Raw genomic sequence first — 19,730 nt, 5'->3', positions numbered from 1 at the left:
CGGCCAGCCAAATGACCTGGGGCCAAGGAGGGCCCGGGCAGCCTCTCTCAGAGTCCCAGGGCTGCTGGGAACCTTAGATCCGGCTCTTGTACACTCCCATTCTGTACACAGGCAGCCTGAGGCCTAGCAGCAATATTTCTGAGGCAGAAGTGAATGCATGCCTAGCTCCCCTGACCACCCCAGCCAGTGCTGTTTCTGCTACCCCCTCAGCAGGGAGGAGGGATGGGGACAGAGGGACAGAAGGGCAGCCGCCTCCAGGGGAGGAAGGACAGGAGGGAAGAGCAGTCTGCCCGTCCCTGGTTCCAGCAGGCCATAGCAGGTGCCCACCCTGGGCAGAGGGTGAGAATGGCCAGGCTGCCTTCTGGTGCAGCTCCCCTTGTGGAAGGTGGTTTTGGGGGAGCCCAGCTACACAGGCCCTGCCTCCATTTGAATATGGGGTCCTGGCATGGGAGAGAACATTCTAGCAGGTTAGACCCTAAAGACCATTTGGCCTTCTCACTGCTCTCAGAGGAAGGGAGACCCAGCCAGGGGCTGGGAATGGCCCAAGAGAACAAGCAGCTGGTCAGCAGGCTGCTCACAGAAGTCCCCCAGCTCCCAGCCCCTAGCCAGGGCTCCCTCCCTGCACTGTTGAGTTCCACCTGGACAGAGCAGAGGCCAGCCCCCAGGAACAGAGCAACAATGCCCCTCTATGCCAGGGTTTGTCACCTGGATACAAAGTGGGGTCAGTGAGCAGTGCCCTGCCCCCCGGCTCAGGTGCATGGCAAGCTCAGGGCTGGACCTGACCCGGGAGGGTGGGACAGAGCAGGCCCTGCTGGGTCCCTCTGTGCGATGTGAGAAGCTGTGTATTCACAGCCCTGCAGACCCCCCACACCTGCTGAGCTGCATCTCTGGGCCTCTACGCCTCCCCCTCCTTCAATGCTCTCAGCCTGGACACCAGCAAGAGGCCAGCTAGGTGTGTCCCCACAGGAGGGGGCCACTCCCGAGGCACTGCTCACCAGCAGAGGAGGACAGCTGGAATTTTCCACAGCTGAGAGCGTCAGCAGTGGAGAGGCGGTGTCGGAACTGCACACCAGGGCTCAGGAGCAGCTGCTGAACATCGCTGCTGTTCTATTTCTGCCCAAGGCCCAAATGAGGTCACCTCTCGGTGCCGCCTGAGGTGAGCCCGAGGGGAGGTCTCCCTGGGGAAGGTCACACACCTGCAGTTAGGACAGCTGAAAGCCTGAGGCACTTGAGGTCTCAACAGAACAGCGGGCACTGATCTCCCAGGGACAGCCCTGGGCTGGCATTGGCCATGCCCGCCATGTGTGGGCACCTCCTCAGCACCCCAGAACATGTGAAGTAGACGTCATCCACCCCTCACATGAGCAAGGCCCCAGTGGGAGGTGGGATGCTGCTGGCATGGAGCCACCACAATTTTAGGATCTCACTCCTAGGCTCCAGGCCACTTTACCCTATGTCCCCAGTGCACTGGTGGCCAAGCAGTAAGCCAGTCATGCAGCGGGACAGCAGGAGATTTTGGAGGTGGCGAGCTGGACAGTGGAAGCAGGCCAGGGCTGTCCCCACCACGCTGGGCTGTTGGGCCCGCTCCCCATCCCTCTCCATGTGAACAGCCCCACTGCTGGGTGTTTGCCAAGGAGCGAGAGGTGAGGTCCATCCCAGGCCCACACAGGCACCTTGCGTGCTCTCAGCCGAGTCCCTGCTTGCTCCCCGAAATCGGCCGGCCACTGCCTGAGGTCCCCTCTACTTCCCACCCCCCTGGTCCGGGTTCCTCTACTTCCATTTCTGCCACAGACCCGGGCCCTGATCACTGAGTAGGCAGCCACCGTAGCAAAGGCCTCATTTTTTAAAAAGATTTGTTTATTTTACATGAAATTCAGAGATACAGAAAGAAAAATGGAAAAACAGATTTTGCATCACCGTTCGTTTCCCAAATGCCTACCACAGCCAGAGCTGCACTGATTCCAAGCCGGGATCCAGGAGCAGCTGCTGCCTCTTCCTCCTCTGCCTCCGCTTCTACCTTTATTTTAATTAATTTATTTTTTTCTGGACAGGCAGATATTACAGAGAGGAAAGAGAAAGCTCTTCCATCTGATGGTTCACTCCCAAGTGGCAGCAGCGGCTGGAACTGAGCTGATCTGAAGCCTGGAGCCAGGAGCTTCTTCCAGGTCTCCCACACAGGTACAGGGTCCCAAGGCTTTGGGCCGTCCTCGACTGCTTTCCCAGGTCACAAGCAGGGAGCTGGATGGGAAGTGGGGCTGCCGGGACAAACACTGGCACCCTTGCAAGGCGAGGGCCACAAGGCGACAAGCTTGAGCTGTGCAACCCCATCCCCTTTTGACAAGTAGGAGCTGTCTGGTCTGCCCCAGTCAGACTTCTGTCTCCAACCCTTGTTCAAAATGCATTTTTTAACTCAAATTTAAGGTAGCTTCACGGGCTTTCCTGCTCTGGCATTTTCCTTCCCTCATTCATTCTCTCATTCATTCAGCAAATATCTCTGTTTGGTCAGGCTCTGTGTTGGCATTAGGAGCACAAAGATAAGGCCCCTGGCCTCACACACCTGTCGCCGTGCCGCCTCCCAGCCTCACCAGCTGCGTGTGGTTCGGACCCATCGCTGCCGGCTCGGCTGCACCTGGAGCAGAGCTGTCTGTCTCAGGCTGTTCTGGCACAGGGTATGTGGCACCTGGAGGAAAAAGTCAGACTCTTGCAAGTGCAAAGACTGGATGCTCAATGGGCACAACACAGCAGGATGGTTCCCAGGCCAACCTCGGGGCCCCTTAGAGGGCTCACGGGAAGGAGAGTGGCACACAGGCTGACCAGCCCCCAGCTGTCACTCAGCCCGGCCACGCGGCAGGCCCCGGGAGTCACTGTCACGAATCACGGGCTGTGTGTCTGAGGCGTGGGTGCGCATCTGTGTGTTGGGAGTTGAGGGTGCAGGCAGACACAGCCCCACTGCAGCAGGCAAGCAGGTGGGGAAATGTGAATGAAGATAAGGCAATGCTGTCTTCATGCTCTGGGACACAGGAGCAGCACAGAAGCGATGGGCACGACATGAGGATCCAGATCCGAGCAGCTGTTCCCCCTGGACTGGCGCTCACGGTGGCTTCGGGCTGGGGACAGAGGCTTCTGCACCCCGGCTTTCCCCGGCTCCCAGCTTCTGTTTTCAGAGTCCTCATTAATAATATACTCCACAGGCTGCATTTCTGTCCACAACTCCCCCCAGTAGCCAGCCCCTATCGCTGCTATGTTTCAACACGACCACGGAGGACCCTGCAGCAGAGCCGCGGCCCTCAGGGGCTCCTGGACACCCCGACCAACACCAGGAGACGTTGGGGTGATGCATGCCTGGGAGTCAGGACTTCAGTGCCACGTGGGCAGCGAGGAGGGTGAGCCAGATGGAGGAGAAGGCTCTGGGAACCCCGGGAGAGAGGGGGACGGGGCCTGAGAGCCCGAGGCAGGGTGACGGCTCCTTGCAGGAGTTCCGTTGTGGGTGTGCTCAATTACCCTAACAACTCTGAGCCCTGTGTCTGGGGCAGGTCCTGGTAATGAGGTTTATGAAGTTCCCTAAGCCTGCCAAGGTCACATTGTCACCTCCACCCAGGAATGGCCATGTGGCAGGTGGAGTTGGCTGGCTCCTCCCACCCAGGCCCCGTGAATGGTGAGGGGGAGGGGTTCCTTCCTGTGTTTATCTGGCTTTGCTTGTCTGAGGGTTTGGTGAATGTGTCCCTGTGGTTGATGTGGAAACAGTGACTGAATGGCTCAGAGGGAGCAGCGTCTACTCAGCCTTAGGCACCTCCTCCACCAAGCAGATCGGACTAACGGAGTCCTTCCAGAAGGAGGATGCCTGGAGGCGGGCACTAGCAACCCCTGGGCACCCTGGGGTGTCCTCAGTTCCCTGGCCAGTTCCACAAACTCTGCTACCTCGGGGCTGCTCCAGGCATTCTCAGAGCCCCGCTGACCACCTCTGGTGGAGTCTCCCTCCAGTGGCAGGGACAGGCAGAACCCCCTCTCCTTCAGCAGCCTGGTCTGCTCTCAGGCCCCTGTCTGCATAGGAAACCTGGAGGTGGGCAAGGGGCTGGCTCCCCACCTGCCCCCTGCCCTCACTTAGCTGGCGGGACCTCTGGCTCCCAGGAATCACCTATGGAGTAACATGGAGGCTATGCAAGCTAAAGCAAAGACCACCTCTTGCCTGTGTCAAACTCCAGGGGCTACCCTGACCCAACTGGGGGACCCGCAGGCTGCAGACCAAACCTCTGCACAGCGGTGGCACCCCGTGTGGGAGAGCAGCAGCCCCAATTCCCAGCCCCCCACGCACCCCCAGTCCTGAGCTGTCCCAGCGGGCAGGCTGGATGGGGCAGCACTGCCTTTGTGTACCTGCAGCTCAGGAGGACAGCCCTGTGTGCTGTCCAGGGCAGAGCACACTGGCCTGAGAAGTACCCAGGAAACAGAGACCCACTGGGGTGCAGCAGGGGTTTGTGCCAGCTTCTCATGTCTCCATTCAGAACTTGCTGCAGGCAGGCAGCGCCCTCGGCCCAGGGCAGGAAGCGGGCAGGGGGCAGGGGCCCTCACTCACCAGCCTTTCTGTGTATCTGGAGCAGCCCGCTTCCACTGCCTGGGTCTCTGCCTCTCCGTTCGTACAACAGAGCTAGTGATAACCCCTTCTAGGAGTGCATGGGTCACATGGACAGGGATGTGTGTGTTGTCCACTGTCAGCTTAGGGGCCCCTTTGGGCCCCGGGCATTGGTCCCGGGCAGTCAGCCTTGACGGGACAGTAGCTCCGGAGGCCAGGAGGCTGTCCCTGCAGCCAGTGTGCACCTGCTGCCGGTCCTCCCACCCCCACCCGGCAGCACTCCAGTGCTTTTGTGTCATCAGGCAGGTAGGACTGTCACACGAGGCCAGAGCCTCCAGGAAGAAGGGAAAGGAGTGAGTCGAAGACCCCAGGGAGCATTCCTAGCAGATTCCGTGGGCGCCAGGTCCCTGCTGGCGACCAGGGCTCTGTGGGCAGCTGAGGCCGAGGGGCCTGCGGCATGGTTGGTCTAGCAGTGGATGGGCCTGGCCGGGACATGACAGTACAGCAGCCCCTGTAGAACGGAGTCAGCATGCTCGTGGTAGTGGGTGCTGGCTGCTGCCAGACAGGCTGTCTGGACAGGTAGGTCCGAGTGGTCAGCTCACTGGGGAGCAGCCTCAGGCTGCAGGCTGGGCACACCACAGGGGCAGAGGCCAGGCAGAGCCTACCCTCATTCTGGGTAAACCCACACATGGCCCGCCTGCAGGCTCCACACTGGCAGCCTGTATAGGGTAGCAGCCAGCTGTGCTGAGGCCTCGCCTGCAACAGCAAAATCTAGACCCATCCATTGCTGCCTAACAGCCCTGAGTGGCTGCCCCCTAGACCATCCATGCCACAGGCTGCTTGGCCTTACCTGCCCACAGTGCCCTGGTCGCCAGCAGGGACCTGACACCCACAGCACCTGCAAGGACCATTCTCTGGTTCTCTGACCTACTCTTTTCAGTATATGGAAGATATTTCTCTGTCTCTCTCTCCCTCCCTCTCTGTAACTTTGAAATAAGTACAACAAATCTTTACGAATTAATGTGGCCTCCAATAAGGTGCTATCTCCTCTGAGCCCAAGCAGGGACCGCACGGGGGCCAGGGCCTGGCCCAGCTGTCCCAGAGCAGACCAGCAGCTTTCAGCCACAGAAGTGTCTGCTGCTCCCAGGGGCTGAAGTCCAAGGTCTCTGAGTGGCTGGGCTGCCTCCCTGTGGGGCTTGCAGGCCACTGGGCAGGGTCGTGGCTCTGTGTCCCTAGGCACCTGCGTTGGTGTCCTGGTGGAAGACCCAGCCTGAGGCCTCCTCCTGTCATCCCCTAGGCACCTGCGTTGGCGTCCTGGTGGAAGGCCCAGCCTGAGGCCTCCTCCTGTCATCCCCTAGGCACCTGCGTTGGCGTCCTGGTGGAAGGCCCAGCCTGAGGCCTCCTCCTGTCATCCCCTGTCAAGGCTCTATGTCCAAGCATCATAACTTTTGGGAGGGGGTTCTGGGTCTTAGGGCTTCCACCTGTAAATTCTGGGGGAGCCAGTTCAGCTACAGACACTGAGGTCTACAGCTGGGCTGGTGGGTGGATGTGGGGCGTCCTTGCGTACCACTAGCGCTAGCCTGTCCCCCACTGAAGCCTCCAGAGGAGGAAACCGAGCCCTCTGTGGGCCCACCCATTCTGGCGACAGGACCTGGGGAGCCCTGGGAGGCAGCGGCCAGCTAGCCAGGCCACAGGCAGGCCAGAGCGAAGGCCCTCATCAACCCCTGGCATTTCTGGGCCCTTGTGCCTGGGCTGCCCACGCCTGCTCACAGTGGGCACACACAGCAGTGGTAGCATTATGCATTCCTTGCCCAGGCGCGCAGCTCCTAGCTTCCACGGGCATGGGAGGGACAAAGCAGGGCAGGGCTCCTGCTGGCTGCCCACAGCCTGGAGATCAAGCCCGGCCTGCTCAGGGGAGGGCTGCGGCGGGACTGTGCTGGGCCTCCAGGCATCCGGGGGCTGGGCTCCTGGGGCAGTGATTCAAGGCCGTCCCCACCCTCTGGACAGTCACAGAGCTGGCAGGATAAGACCTGTATGTGTAGCCACCTGGTACCAGGCACAGCAGCGAGGCCATGTGTATGCCAGGGGCCCCACCTCTGCCTGCGGGGGCAGGACTGGGCAGGGAGTGCCAGAGAGAGCACGGGCAGCTCTGGGGCCAGGGCTGCAGCTGAACCTTAGGGTGCCTCTGGGCACCGTCCTCCTGCGGTCCCTTTCTCTTGGGGGTCACCTACCTGGGAACTGAGGGATGGCAGTGGATGTCCCTGGTCCCCAGGTGCCCACACATAAGGAGACAGGCAGGCTCTAAGGGCAGACCTGGGTGCTTATAGAGGGACCCTAGCAGGGTGGTCCAGCGGCCTCCCTGAGGGGTGCTGAACGAGCCACAGAACTCGGGGTCCTTGGGCCTGCTTTGGGGGTGGGCTCCTTCCTTCCCTACTGGGGCCCTGCTGATTGCTGGCCACGCCCCAGCAGCACCCCCACCCCTTCAGGCCCGTAGCCTTCCCAGCCTGGCCCTGCCCATCGGGAGAAGCCCGGAAGCCTGGGGTGGGGGGTGGGCCTGGCCTAAGCCAAACACTTGAACAGCCAGTGTCCTCTCTGCTCAGGACCTGACCTTAACCCGGGGGAGAGGACGGCCACCCTGGGGACTCTAGTGCCCAGTTAGGGACTGCAGACTGGCCCAGAGAGCACCGCAGGACGCGCTGGCATACCCCCACTCCCGCGCGGCGCACCCCCATCCTGCCCCTCTCTGACTTCCCCTCTCCTTCACCCCCACTCCCCTCCTTCTCTGCCCCCCCAGTGCCTCGGGCAGCCCCCTCGGCCCCCGCCCACCAGGCTCGGCCCGCGGCGCCGGCCCCCTCCCCGCCGCGCCCTGCGCGCTGTGACGCAGCGCCGCCTCCCGCCTGCCGCTCCCGCGCCCGGCCGAGTGCAGGGGCCGCTAACGGTCCCGCGCCCCCCGGCGTCCGCGCGCCCCCCGCCCGGCGGCATGGGGGCGATGGGGGCGGCGGAGCCGCTGCGCTCGGTGCTGTGGGTGAAGCGGCAGCGCTGCGCCGTGAGCCTGGAGCCCGGGCGGGCGCTGCTGCGCTGGTGGCGGAGCCCGGGGCCCGGAGCCGGCGCCCCCGGTGCGGGTGAGTGAAGCGGCCGCCCGGGGCTCGGCCTGCGCCGCGGGAGCGCTGGGCCTGGGCCGGGGAGCCGGGAGGGGGCCGGGTCGGGGGAGGAGGAGGCTGGGAGCCGGGGCCGGCCGGGTCTGCGCGGCCGGGACGAGGAGGAGGCCAGCAGGGCAGCGCCGAGGCCGCGCAGGAGCCGAGGGACCCGGCGGTCCGCAGTCCCTGGCGGGATGGAGGCCGGTGGTCTGTGGCGCCAGCTGGACGAGACCTGACAGTGAACAGCCCCGATTCCCAGCCCCTGGGCAGCCGCCCTTAAGGTGTCCCCGCCGCCGGTGAGGGCTGCTGGCCGTCGTGTGGGGTGCGCTGCTGGGAGCGGCGTGATTTGGGGGGCAGCCGGTTGTCCTGACACCCTCGGCGTCCGGAGGAGCACCAGGTGTCTGCAGGTGGCTGTGTGAGGCAGTCGGGTGCAGCTGCCCAGGCCCGAGGCCACCAGAGGGTCAGCCTGGCAGCAGCTGGGGGAGGGCAGTGGGACCGGGGCTCCCCTGGCCTTCGAGGGTGAGGCGGGAACCCGCTTTTGTTGTGACTGAATGGCAACAAGGACCCTGTGAGGAGCACGGAGAGGGAGGGGGGACTGGGCAGTGAGGCCCCTGGCAGTGGTGGGCACCAGGTGACTGTCTCCCGACACTGCTCCTTCCGGAGAGGGTGTCCGGTGTCGGGGAGCAGGGTCAGTGGTGGACACGGGGGTTAGGGATGCCTGTGGGCTCTCATGCTCCACTGTGAGGCTTTGTGGGTGAGGTGAGGGGGTGTGGGACCGAGGTCAAGGGCCAGCCCCGGTGTCTGGCCTGGAGGTCACCGTGGCATTGTGTCCCAGGGCACCCGAGCCCTTCTGTGTTCCTCGACCTTTCCCGATGTTGACTTTGGGAAAAGCATCGCACCTCAGCTCCTCCTCAGCCCCTCCTCAGGCTCCCACTTCATGGGGACCTCAGGGGGTAGAGCTCCTGGGGGTACCCCCGTTTTGGAACACCTCAGCCTGTTTGCCTTTGCATTCTGGGGGCACACTGAGCTCCAGGAAGTTGGCCTCCTGTGTCCATCTGACTGCAGCTACTGTGTGACCCCAGGGTAGGGCAGCCACGTGGAGGCCGCGCAGACACCCCCACCCCGTGGATGTCCAGCTGGGAAGTCACGTGAGGCCTGCTGTCAGCGTCGACGTCCTTGGCCAGCTGCTGTTACGATTTCCGGTCACCCAGCCGGTGGTGGGGGCGGTGGTGTCTGCGTGCTTGTTTTTGCTGGAAGCCAGAGGCTTACGTCTCTGTCGGAAAGGCTGGGTGTCGCTCCAGTCTTCCCAACAGGAAGGCATCTTAGTGTGGGTTCATTCAGAGCTGCTCACCTGGTGGACCAGGAGATGGAAGGCCCCTCTGGCGAGGTCTGGAAGCGCCCCCTCCACTGACAAGCGCAGCAGACCCCTTCAGCCGCCCCCCCATGAGGAAAGGGCCCTAGTTAGGACTCCACTAGTCGGCGGGGTGAAGCAGTTCATGGGACATTAGTGTGGGATTAGGTGCATCCCTGGCCTTTGCCACTGTCCATGCGTGTCTAGATCCACCTGGATGGACTGGGCCAGAGCAGTGGGAGGGGAGGACCAGGGGGAGAAAGTCTGGCCGCTCCGGAGAGGCAGGCCTAGGGGGGCTGGCCCCTCCTTCATGTTCTTCTATTTTGAGCCTCAGAAGCAGGACACGTGACACACAGCAGGGAGCTTGGTCATTGTCCTCATGGGTGACCAGACTCAGAAAGTGCTAAGTGCCCAAGGGCCCAAGATAAGGACCAGATACCCAGGGGTCAGGGCGGGGATGAGGTCGGCCCTGCCTGAAGAAACTGGGGTTCCTCTGAGTTGCGGTCGGAAGTGGGGCAGGCTGCAAACAGGAAACCCGGGGGAGGCGTCTCAAAGTGGGTCACACCAGTCGAACACACCAGTTGAAATGGAACGCAGTGCTCTCTGGGCTGTCCCTGCTGGCTGATGAAAATGCAGAGGAGTGGGGGCTTTGGGGCTGTGTGTGTGTGGTTGAGGGGTTCCAGGAGGAGTGTGGGACCACTGCCAGCCTCCCTCTGTGTGGAGGACTCCCCTCCCAGCCCCCTCCCTGGGATGCAGTGACACGCCATGGCCCAGCAAAACGGGGACACCTGGCTTTGAAAAGTGATCCACGCTGATCAGCCAGCGTGCCAAAAGGCACACAAGGAAACAAAGGCTACGATATATTATCAGAAAGTCAGATTTACAGAGAGAAGGAGAGACAGAGCTCTTTCATCTGATGGTTCACTCTCCAAGCTGAAGCTGAGCCGATTTGAAGCTAGGAGCCAGGAGCTTGCTCCAGGCCTCCCACATGGGTGCAGGGTCCCAAGGCTTTGGGCCGTCCTCCTCTGCTTTCCCAGGCCACAACCAGGGAGCTGGATGGGAATTGGAGCAGCTGGGAGTTGAACCAGCTCCCATGTGGTATCCTGGCAGATGCAAGGCCAGGATTTAGCCACTAAGCTGTTGCCCCAGGCCCTCACTCAGCTTTTAAAGATTTACCATGTCTCATTGCAGAGTGTCCACGTGGCTGAAAGATACTTTTCATGTACAAATAAATTCTTACAAGAAAGCAGAAGGCAGTTTATTTATTTTTTTAAGGATTTATTTATTTTTTTATTACAAAATCAGATATACAGAGAGGAGGAGAGACAGAGAGGAAGATCTTCTGTCCGATGATTCACTCCCCAAGTGACCACAACGGCAAGTGCTGTGCCGATCCGAAGCCAGGAGCCAGGAACCTCTTCCGGGTCTCCCACGTGGGTGCAGGGTCCCAAGGTTTTGGGCTGTCCTCGACTGCTTTCCCAGGCCACAAGCAGGGAACTGGATGGGAAGTGGAGCTGCCAGGATTTGAACCGGCACCCATATGGGATCCCGGTGCGTTCAAGGCAAGGACTTTAGCTGCTAGGCCATGGTGCTGGGTCCAGAAGGCAGTTTTTAATCTTGGACTGGGCAAAGGCCTTCCTGGCCAAGAACTCAGAAAGAATACATAAAAGGCTGAATTCCTTGACAAGATGTTGTATGAATTTAGGAGATGGTGGGGAGGGGTGAGCATTTGGTGGAGCAGCTGAGGTGTCAAATGAGACTCCCCTCATCAGAGGGCCTGGGTTCAATTCCTATGCCCGATCCCAGCTAGCGTGGGCGGCCCCGGGCGGCTCTGGTGGCTGACCCCCAGCTCCAGGCTCTGACCGTCCACTTCCAGGCCCTTGCAAGTATTTGGGGAGTGGACAGCAGGTGGCAGTTTGGCCTCTGTCTCATCATCTTGGGTTAAGAGAGAGCAATGCTCTTCCATGATGTTTGCTATCTACATGGTGAATCAAAGGATTTAGCTTGTTGGGACACCTGCAGAGGCACAACAGTGGACAGAGGGCGCGAGCAGCGGTGAGCACCTGGCCCGGCACCCAAGGCTGCTCTCACACAACCAGCAACACCTGGGGAGTCGTGTGAGCCGGGCGGAGGGGCGGCCTCTGACCCACACTGCTAAACACCACCCCGCCCTGTGTTCCCCGGCGAGCAGGGGCCTGGTGCGTGGGCACATTCTATGTTAGGACACTGCTTGGGGGTCATGCTCTCCGCCCCCTGCCTAGTGAATGCTAACAGCACAGAATATTCTGGAGTGTGTGGTTGTTCTCTGCCTAACATGTAACTTTGTGAACAAGGCTGCGGTTCGGGATGGAGCCAGCTTCTCTTCCTGTAAGCTCTGCCCTCCCCCTCTTCTCCCGCATCCAGTGGCCAGGTCCTTTGTTATCCAGCCACTTGGGCCCTCGTGCCTGGCAACTCAGTTCACCCGGGACCTGGCCCACAGACTGCTCGGCCTCCCGCTAGGTTAGCTGCCCTCCTGCCTCTGGTCCTGCCCTCCTTCCACCGTCTCACTGTTCAGGCTGAGCGTGGACCTGCTGGTTACATGGACAGTGCCCCAACTCACCCGACTGAGCTGGCATCCTGTCTGAGATCACCTATCCTGCCCTGTGCTTCCTGTGCAGTGAGCTTCTCTCTCTGTCCCTGTTGAAGCCCCATGCCATGGCAGTGCAGCTTGCCCACTGGCTTGCCAGGCCCCCACTGCTTGGCATTGACCTCCCCTGTGCCCATCATCTGCTATGCTGGGCACATGTGCGCCTTCTCGCCCGCTCCCTTGGCCCTCTCTCCCGTTTCTTCCTACTGCAGCCTCAGCCTGGGGCAGGGCCCAGTGTCCTGCGTGAGGCCTGGGTGCTGGGCCAGGGACCGACGCCATCTTTCTCTCTCTTTTTTTTTGGTACATACCTCTCTGCTCCGTGGGACCTGTTTTCCTGTGGTGTTCTGTCTCCCCACCATGCCTAAAGGCAGAGTCCTTGCCAAGTTCACCCTCCTTCCCAGGGGGAGCTGAGTAAACCTGTAAGCGAGCCAGTGTGTGCAGGGGAGGCCTGGCCTGGCTGGGTGAAGGGGCTGGGCTTGACGTGAGGGGAGCCCAGGCCCCTAGCTCAGGTCAACAGTGCCAGTGGGATAAAGGGCCTGGGGTCATCTTCCTCCAAAGGGGCGTGGCTTGAAGCTGTGGGGCCTGGCAAGCCGGCCCCATAGTTGGCACAAGGCCTGCAAATCCTGTGTGATTCTGTGAGAAACCCACCAGTCCCCCAGTGCTCTCTGAGAAAGACGGATCTACTGTGTGCCGTGGAACACCCTTACTGCGTGATGAGAAAAGCACATACCTACTGTGTGCCATGAAACACACGTACCTACTGTGTGCCATGAAGCACACGTACCTACTGTGTGCCTTGAAAATATGCGGCTGCCCTGTGGTGTGAAAGTTTTATTATGTTGAAGTCCAGGCTAATGCAGCAGGCAGATCATGGAGAGCTGGTGGGCGGCCTGCTGCTGCCCGGGACTCCTGGGCGTCTGTTGGGTGTCAGTGGTGATCCTGCTGGAGTCCCCGCCCGGCTTGGCCTGCTGTAGGGTGAGAGCTGGGCAGGCCCCTGGCGTCTGCAGGATCCTGACATAACCTGTAACTCCACAGTCCTTGAGCACTGTCGTAAAGCTCCTAGTTATCCTGACTCGGTACTGAGGTTAGGCTTTGGGGCTATAAAATGGCTCAGCAGTTTCTTAGAGTGCCAGGTAGCAAATAGGTCAGGGTGTGTGGGCCATGGGGTCTTTGTGTCACACTCAGCCAGCACTCCGCATCCCCGATTTGGTTCAGCAGCAGACAGAAGCAGCCCCTGTGCTGAGGAAGTTTCAGCCCGAAGGCGGGCTGCTGCTGGCTCCGGCCAGCCCTGCCCTGAATCACTGTTCATGAAGACAGAATAATAGGTTGGTATGCTATGGGAGCCGCTCATCTGCTTGGCTAAAAATAGTTTGACTTTCAAAAAGAATCATAAGAAAAAGAACCCAGCGTTGCTGGCATCCCTGGGGACCAGCCCGTCTGAGGCCCGGCCCGCTGTGCAGCCTGTGCAAACCCGCCGGCCGCCTCCCAGGAAGAGCTCACCTCTCAGGCGCCTTCCACCAGCCTGGCCCCGTCACCGGGTTGGAAGGAGTTCCTGTCGCAGCCCCATTGCCAAGGGAAGGGCCGGTGACCTGCCGCGGGTTCTCCATGAGCCTCAACGTCCAGCAGTCGCGGGAGGGCGACGTGTCCTGAAGCAGGTGTTGACCTGTGGCTTCTCCCTTCACTCCTGCCTGCTTTTCCCCAACCAGCCTGCAGCCCGCTCGGGAGTGCTGGGTCTTCCCAGAGGCCTCCGTCCCCTTCTCTGCCCTTCCTCCTTGGATCGGAGCAGGATGCAGCCTCCTCGGCCTCATGCCTTGCCCTGCGCCCACCAGGAAGCTGGGGGCAGGGGGTGTCTGCAGCCGGCCACGGCTCCCCAGCCCCTCGCCCAGGGTAGAAGCCAGCGTGCTGGGACGTCTGCAACCTTGTTTTGTGTTCCGTGGGATGTGCTCCACCGCTGTTTAGGGCTGACACTTGGTCTGTCTGCATTTCTAACGTCGTGTTGGTTTTCAGACTGAGGGGCAGTAGCCCACGGCTCTTGGGTGTCACTGTCCCTTGGCTTTGGCACGACTCTCCCAGTTTCCTGCTGGTGACGTGGGACCAGCTGAAGTAAAAGGTGGGCTTCTGGGTGCCCCGATTCTGGTGTAGGTGTCTTAATTCAGAGCCGCACTCTTTCTCACCTTTTACCTCCAGCCCCCGGGCACCCTGGGAGCACCTGCACAGTGTGGGCGTCTGGTGTGCCTGCCGCACATAGCCCGGGCTTGTTCCTGGCTGGGCTGCCTCGCTCCAGGCTGCCTGGGCGTCCTGTCCCTTCTGTCTAGGCTCTGACCTTGAGCCGTCTTCCTGGGACGCGCCGGGACAGCAGACTCAGTTCCCTTCATGGGGGGCCTGGGTTGCGCCTCCGCCCCGCAGGGCGTTCCTGCTGGGTTGGGGGGGTGGGACCCAGGTGGGTGGTTTCTCATCACTTGAGAAATGGGCTGCTGCCTTCATGGCTTTAGCCTCTCGCTCATGAGCGAGTTCTTACATCCACAGGCTGCTCTCCAGATGCCCTCAGCAGCCTGGGCTGAGCCAGGCTGAGGCCAAAGCCCGGGACTGCATCCTGGTGTTCCCCCTGGCTGTCGCCTGCTGCCTCCCGGGGTGTGCACTCAACCGGCAGCCACAGCGGCAGCTTCCTCGCTGTGCCCCAGCACCCTAGGCCTCGGCTGCGTGGCAGGTTCCCCTGTTAGAGTTGCTCTGCCAAAGTTGGGGATTTTGCCGTCATTGCACAGGTGTTTGTTGTTGTTGTTTGTTTGTTTTGGCGACTCTGCTCTCTGCTTCCTCTCCCGGAACTCCAGCACCGGAAACACTAGCTGTTTCATCACAGCCCCTCAGGCCCCGAGGCTGTTTTGGCCCAGCTCTGTCCTTCTGTCTCCTAGACCCCTGGTCGCTTTTGCCTGTCCATGTTGCTGTGGAGCCCACACGTCTGCCTCATTCTTGGCTGATTGTGTCTGTGGGCATCTCAGTGTGTTGGCACTCACTTGGGGAGCCTCTTCCTTGCGGCTGCTGACCAGCCCTGACCAGAGCCTGCTCATAGTTGGCACCTGTGGGTCGTGGTCTTGGCCTGGATGGTTGAAGCCGGAGCCCTTGTGGAGTCATGTGTGAGGAGGTTTTACTTGAGCCTTCTGTTTCAGCTGCATTTGCTGGTGCTGCTCCTTGGAAAATGGAGGCCCTTTCACTGCCAGGTGGGGTGGGCAGCACGGCTGTCCTGGACTGGGCCAGCCCTGCTTGTTACTGCTGGATGGGGAGGTTCGGGCTCCCCCACTGGGGTTCCTCGGCTAGAGAGTGGGGTACACAACCGGGAGTAGAGCTCTGCTTGCTTTGCCACCTGATGTTGCTGAAGGTGCTGAGTCAGCACAGGTAGGGACGCAGGTGGGTCTCCCATGTGGGTGCAGGGTCCTAAGGACTTGGGTTGTCTTCCGTTGCTTTCCCAGTCCATTAGCAGGGAGCTGGATCGGAAGTGGAACAGCCGAGACACGAACCCGCCCCCTAATGGGATGTTGGCAGCACTGATGGAGGGTTAGCGTAGTCTTCCTCGGAACGGGTCCCCTTCATCTGTCCTCCAGTGTCTCAGAGGGAAGCAGAGCATCAGGCACCGCACAGGTCTGCGATGAGCTTGGAAGTGAGTCCCGCGGGGTCCAGGGTGACTGAGATGCCCACGCAGCAGCCAGGATCCAGCTTCCATTCCCAGGGGGACTCAGCCAGCATTCCCACGCTGACGGGGAGGCAGGTACACACAGGGAACCCCAGCCTGCGGCAGTAAGCGGTCTCACCGGGGGTGTTTCCATCAGCCCGACCCTTCATGGACTTCACAACTCGTCCAGGCACACAGATGCTGGAGAGAGCAGGCCTGGGGGCATGGAGACACCAGGGTGGGAGTGGAGCAAAGGCCCCCCGAGGTGGGGGATGTGGCACTAGCCATCAGTCATGGGAAGAGCATTCAGGGAGTGCCCTGGGCACAGACCCTGACTGAGACCCTGACCACTGGGAGTGCCCTGGCACAGACCCTGACCATGGGGAGTGCCCTGGCACAGACCCTGACTGAGACCCTGACCACAGGGAGTGCCCTGGCTGAGACCCTGACCACGGGGAGTGCCCTGGCACAGACCCTGACTGAGACCCTGACCACAGGGAGTGCCCTGGCACAGACCCTGACCACGGGGAGTGCCCTGGCACAGACCCTGACTGAGACCCTGACCACAGGGAGTGCCCTGACTGAGACCCTGACCACAGGGAGTGCCCTGGCACAGACCCTGACTGAGACCCTGACCACAGGGAGTGCTGAAACCCCGAGGTGCCTGGGCCCAGCCAGGCTCAGGAGCCCAAGCCAGCGAGTGAGGGGACACAGAGGGTGAGGTTGGGGTGGGATGAGCCGAGGCAGGAGCCTGCTTCTTCCCAAGTCCCACACAGGTGCCATCTGCGAACCTCGGGGGATGTGCTTGGGCCCATGGCTCCCGGGCTCTGGGACAGGAAGCCATATTGCATGGATCCATGGCCCTGACCTGGGACTTGCTGTGCCCTCCAGGGATGATGCTTTGGCATGCAGGAGGGCCGGGCGAGAGGCGGGGTGAGACCTCACAATCCTCCCGCTTGCTCTGCTCTCCAAGCAGAAGATGGCCCGAGGCTGACACTAAAGCAAAGGACACAGCTGGGGACACCCCCCCACAAGTGCACAGGGAGGGTGCCAAGGCAGGAGGGTGCCAAGGCAGGAGGGTGCCAAGGCGGGGACTGCAGACTGGTGATTCCCATACCCAGAACCTTGGCCGGCTTGCATGCATGCATGCATGCACACACACTCACTCACTCACCCACTCCTGGAGCAGCGACTGCAGGAGAGAAGGGACAGAGGCCCCCAACGCAGCAGGAAGACAGTGACACCCCCAACCATGCCCTAGAAACGAGGTCACATTCTGACACCACTTTCTTCTTTGAAAAAAAAATTATGTATGTGTTTGAAATACAGAGTTATCAAGGGACAGGAAGATCTTCTGTCAGCTGGCTCACTTCCCAAATGGCCACTTAGAGCTGGAGCTGGGCCAGGCAGAAGCCAGAAGCCGGCGCTCCGTCTGAGCCTCCCGCGGGGGTGCAGTGGCCCAGGCGCTCAGGCCATCTGGCACTGTTTTCTCAAGCACGTTAGCAGGGAGCTGGGTTGGAAGCGCAGCTGCACCACAGCTCCACCCCTCATGTGAGCTGCTAAAGACACCTTGCTCTTTCTCCCCGCTGCAACCCCAGGACCTCATCAGTGACCACCGAAGGCGAGCTGCTTCCAGCATCTGCTATGGCCCAGACCCAGCCAGCTTTGGGGGCTCCATCAGTCCCCTTGACCTGTGCGGCCCCGGCCAGCAGTGCTCAGGGCTGACCTTCTCTGTCAGGATGGCCCCGATATGCTGGGGGTCCAGGAAGCAGGCTGGTCAACCTGGCCTCAGCTAAGCTAGGTTCCTGCCAGCGGGCATGTCGGCAGGCAGAAAATCCAACCACCCTGACGGCCTCGTGTCTCAGATCCTGGAACTCCCGTGTGGCCTTGCCCACCTGGAGGGTGGCTCGGGTCAGTGCTTTGAGGGACCTGGTGTGGGGAATGTGGCTGAACCCTACCACAGTGCCAGCTCTCCCGGCCCACCCCCGCCCCACTGCACCTGCCGTGGAAGACCCCTAGAGACACATCTCATTCACTGAGCCCTGCCCAGCCACCTGCCAGCAGAAACCCACCTGGCAGTCCCAGATCCCTCCAGAACCGGGGGTGCTGGAATCTCCCCGAGAGCGCGGGAGCAACTGTGTGACTCTGTCCCCGTGAGCCTCTCTCCACGAAACACAACCAAGAACCCTGCGTGAGGCAGCCCAGCATGGTCACAGGCCCCCAAGGCAGGTGCGGGCAGGAGCATGGGCTGAGCACAGGGCTGCCCTCCTCCCCTTCCTCCTCTGGCTGAGGGCCACCCACAAGTGGCAGGGAAAGGGCAGGCAGCTGAACAAAGGTGGGTGAAGGCGGCAGGGCCGGGGCACCCAGGCGCTGGAGACACCTGATAAAATCCCAGGTGGTGTGCAAGTGAGGTCTGTGGGAGGAACCCCTGTGGGTGGCGGGGTCTGGGCCAGCCAAGACACAGCCATAGTCTGAACATTCAGACAGACCGCTGGGGAGTGAAGTGGTTACGGAGCGTGTAGGCTGTTGGTCACCCACAGGCAGCCTCCAAGTGACGCCCACTGTCTGCAGGTCTGGGCGACTTTGAGGCCACGTGTGGCTCATGGCAAGTCAGTGAGGCTGCGTATTTGTTCTGTCATGGAAATCTGATCTCATTTTGTGCTCACTGTGTCAGGCTGCGCTGGGGAGTGTGGCTGCGGTTAGGGTGCCCTCTGTCGCTGGACATCCATGTGGCTTGAGCAATGCGATAGCCCTGAGGCTGGGTCAGAGGTCCTCAGGCTCCCAGGCCCAGGTGTGTGTGTGTGTGTGTGTGTGTGTGTGTGTTGTGGGGCAGAGGGGGATTTTCCTTGGCAGAGCTGTGTGTTGAGCTTTCTTTTCCTTCTCAGATTGTTGGCAGCATTACCAAGTGGAAGATTGTACATCACATCCTTGTGTACGCATGGCTGTGTGCACACTCGGCATAGTCCAGGGGCTGGGTGGGGGCACGTCCTTGTGTGCGCATGGCTGTGTGCACACTCGCATAGTCCAGGGGCTGGGTGGGTGGGGGCACGTCCTTGTGTACGCATGGCTGTGTGCACACTCGGCATAGTCCAGGGGCTGGGTGGGGGCATGTCCTTGTGTGTGCATGCCCGTGTGCACACTCGCATAGTCCAGGGGCTGGGTGGGTGGGGGCACGTCCTTGTGTGCGCATGGCTGTGTGCACACTTGGCATAGTCCAGGGGCTGGGTGGGGGCACGTCCTTGTGTGTGCATGCCCGTGTGCACACTCGCATAGTCCAGGGGCTGGGTGGGGGCACGTCCTTGTGTGCGCATGGCTGTGTGCACACTCGGCATAGTCCAGGGGCTGGGTGGGGGCACGTCCTTGTGTGCGCATGCCCGTGTGCACACTCGGCATAGTCCAGGGGCTGGGTGGGGGCACGTCCTTGTGTGTGCATGGCTGTGTGCACACTCGGCATAGTCCAGGGGCTGGTGGGTGGGGGCACGTCCTTGTGTGCGCATGGCTGTGTGCACACTCGGCATAGTCCAGGGACTGGTGGGGGCACGTCCTTGTGTGCGCATGGCTGTGTGCACACTCGGCATAGTCCAGGGGCTGGTGGGTGGGGGCACGTCCTTGTGTGCGCATGGCTGTGTGCACACTCGGCATAGTCCAGGGGCTGGTGGGGGCACGTCCTTGTGTGCACATGGCTGTGTGCACACTCGCATAGTCCAGGGGCTGGATCACCCTGCCTGGGGCCGCCCACCTCTCTGTCCCCAGGAGCAGCGGGAACATGGGACGGGACTCCCCGACAGGGGGACGCCTCCCAGGCTGACATGGTAGCGTCCGGAGGTCACTTGAGAGAGCGCCTACCCTAGACAAGGGGAGTGGGCAGGATACTTGGAGATCTGCAGGTGTGTGCCTCGGGCCCTCGGGAGCCGCTGCAGTGTGAGCTCAGCACAGCCACGATGACGGCGGGAGCCCGGGCAGCCGTCTTTCCTTCCCCGGGTCCAGGACCCTGCTGTGGACAGTCACGGGAAGCAGAGCAGTGGCTGCCCGGTGTGCCGTGCCGTGCGCACTGGAGCAGGTGTCTGTGTGCTGTGCGGTCTGCAGTCATGGCAGGATTGTGGTTTTTTTAAATATTTTTATCTGAAAGGCAGATTTTACAGAGAAAGAGGAACAGAAAGAGAGATCTTGCATGTCTGGTTCACTCTCCAAATGGCTGCAGCAGCCGGACCTGGGCTAATGCACAGCCAGAGCCTGGAGCTTCTTCTGGGTCTCCCACGCGGTGCAGGGCCCAAGGTCTTAGCCCATTTTCTGCTGCTTTCCAGGGGCGTTAGTGGGAGCTGGTTCAGAAGTGGAGCAGTGGGGACTTGAACCAGTGTCTGTACTAAATGCCAGTGCTGTAGGTG

At 61.2% G+C, this 19,730-nt stretch overlaps 1 protein-coding gene across 3 annotated transcripts in view; it reads left to right on the top strand.

The window, feature by feature from the left end:
- The first annotated feature begins 7,526 nt into the window (after nt 1–7,526).
- CERK (ceramide kinase) overlaps nt 7,527–19,730 on the top strand; it is a 29,183-nt gene continuing 16,979 nt past the window's right edge. For 2 of the 3 annotated variants that reach the window (XM_040987506.1, XM_040987497.1), the window contains exon 1: nt 7,527–7,689. In XM_040987506.1, the coding sequence (XP_040843440.1) occupies nt 7,548–7,689 (142 nt within the window). In that variant the 5' untranslated portion in view covers nt 7,527–7,547. The remainder of the gene's footprint in view (nt 7,690–19,730) is intronic. The other variant, XM_040987512.1, reaches the window with a different exon arrangement.

The sequence above is a fragment of the Ochotona curzoniae genome, unplaced genomic scaffold (genome assembly GCF_017591425.1).
Source record: "Ochotona curzoniae isolate NIBS_2020 unplaced genomic scaffold, NIBS_Ocur_1.0 contig_1014, whole genome shotgun sequence".
Taxonomy (NCBI): Eukaryota; Metazoa; Chordata; class Mammalia; order Lagomorpha; family Ochotonidae; genus Ochotona; species Ochotona curzoniae.
The sequence above is the reverse complement of the archived record's forward strand: the minus strand, read 5'-3'. Positions and strand labels throughout refer to the sequence as shown.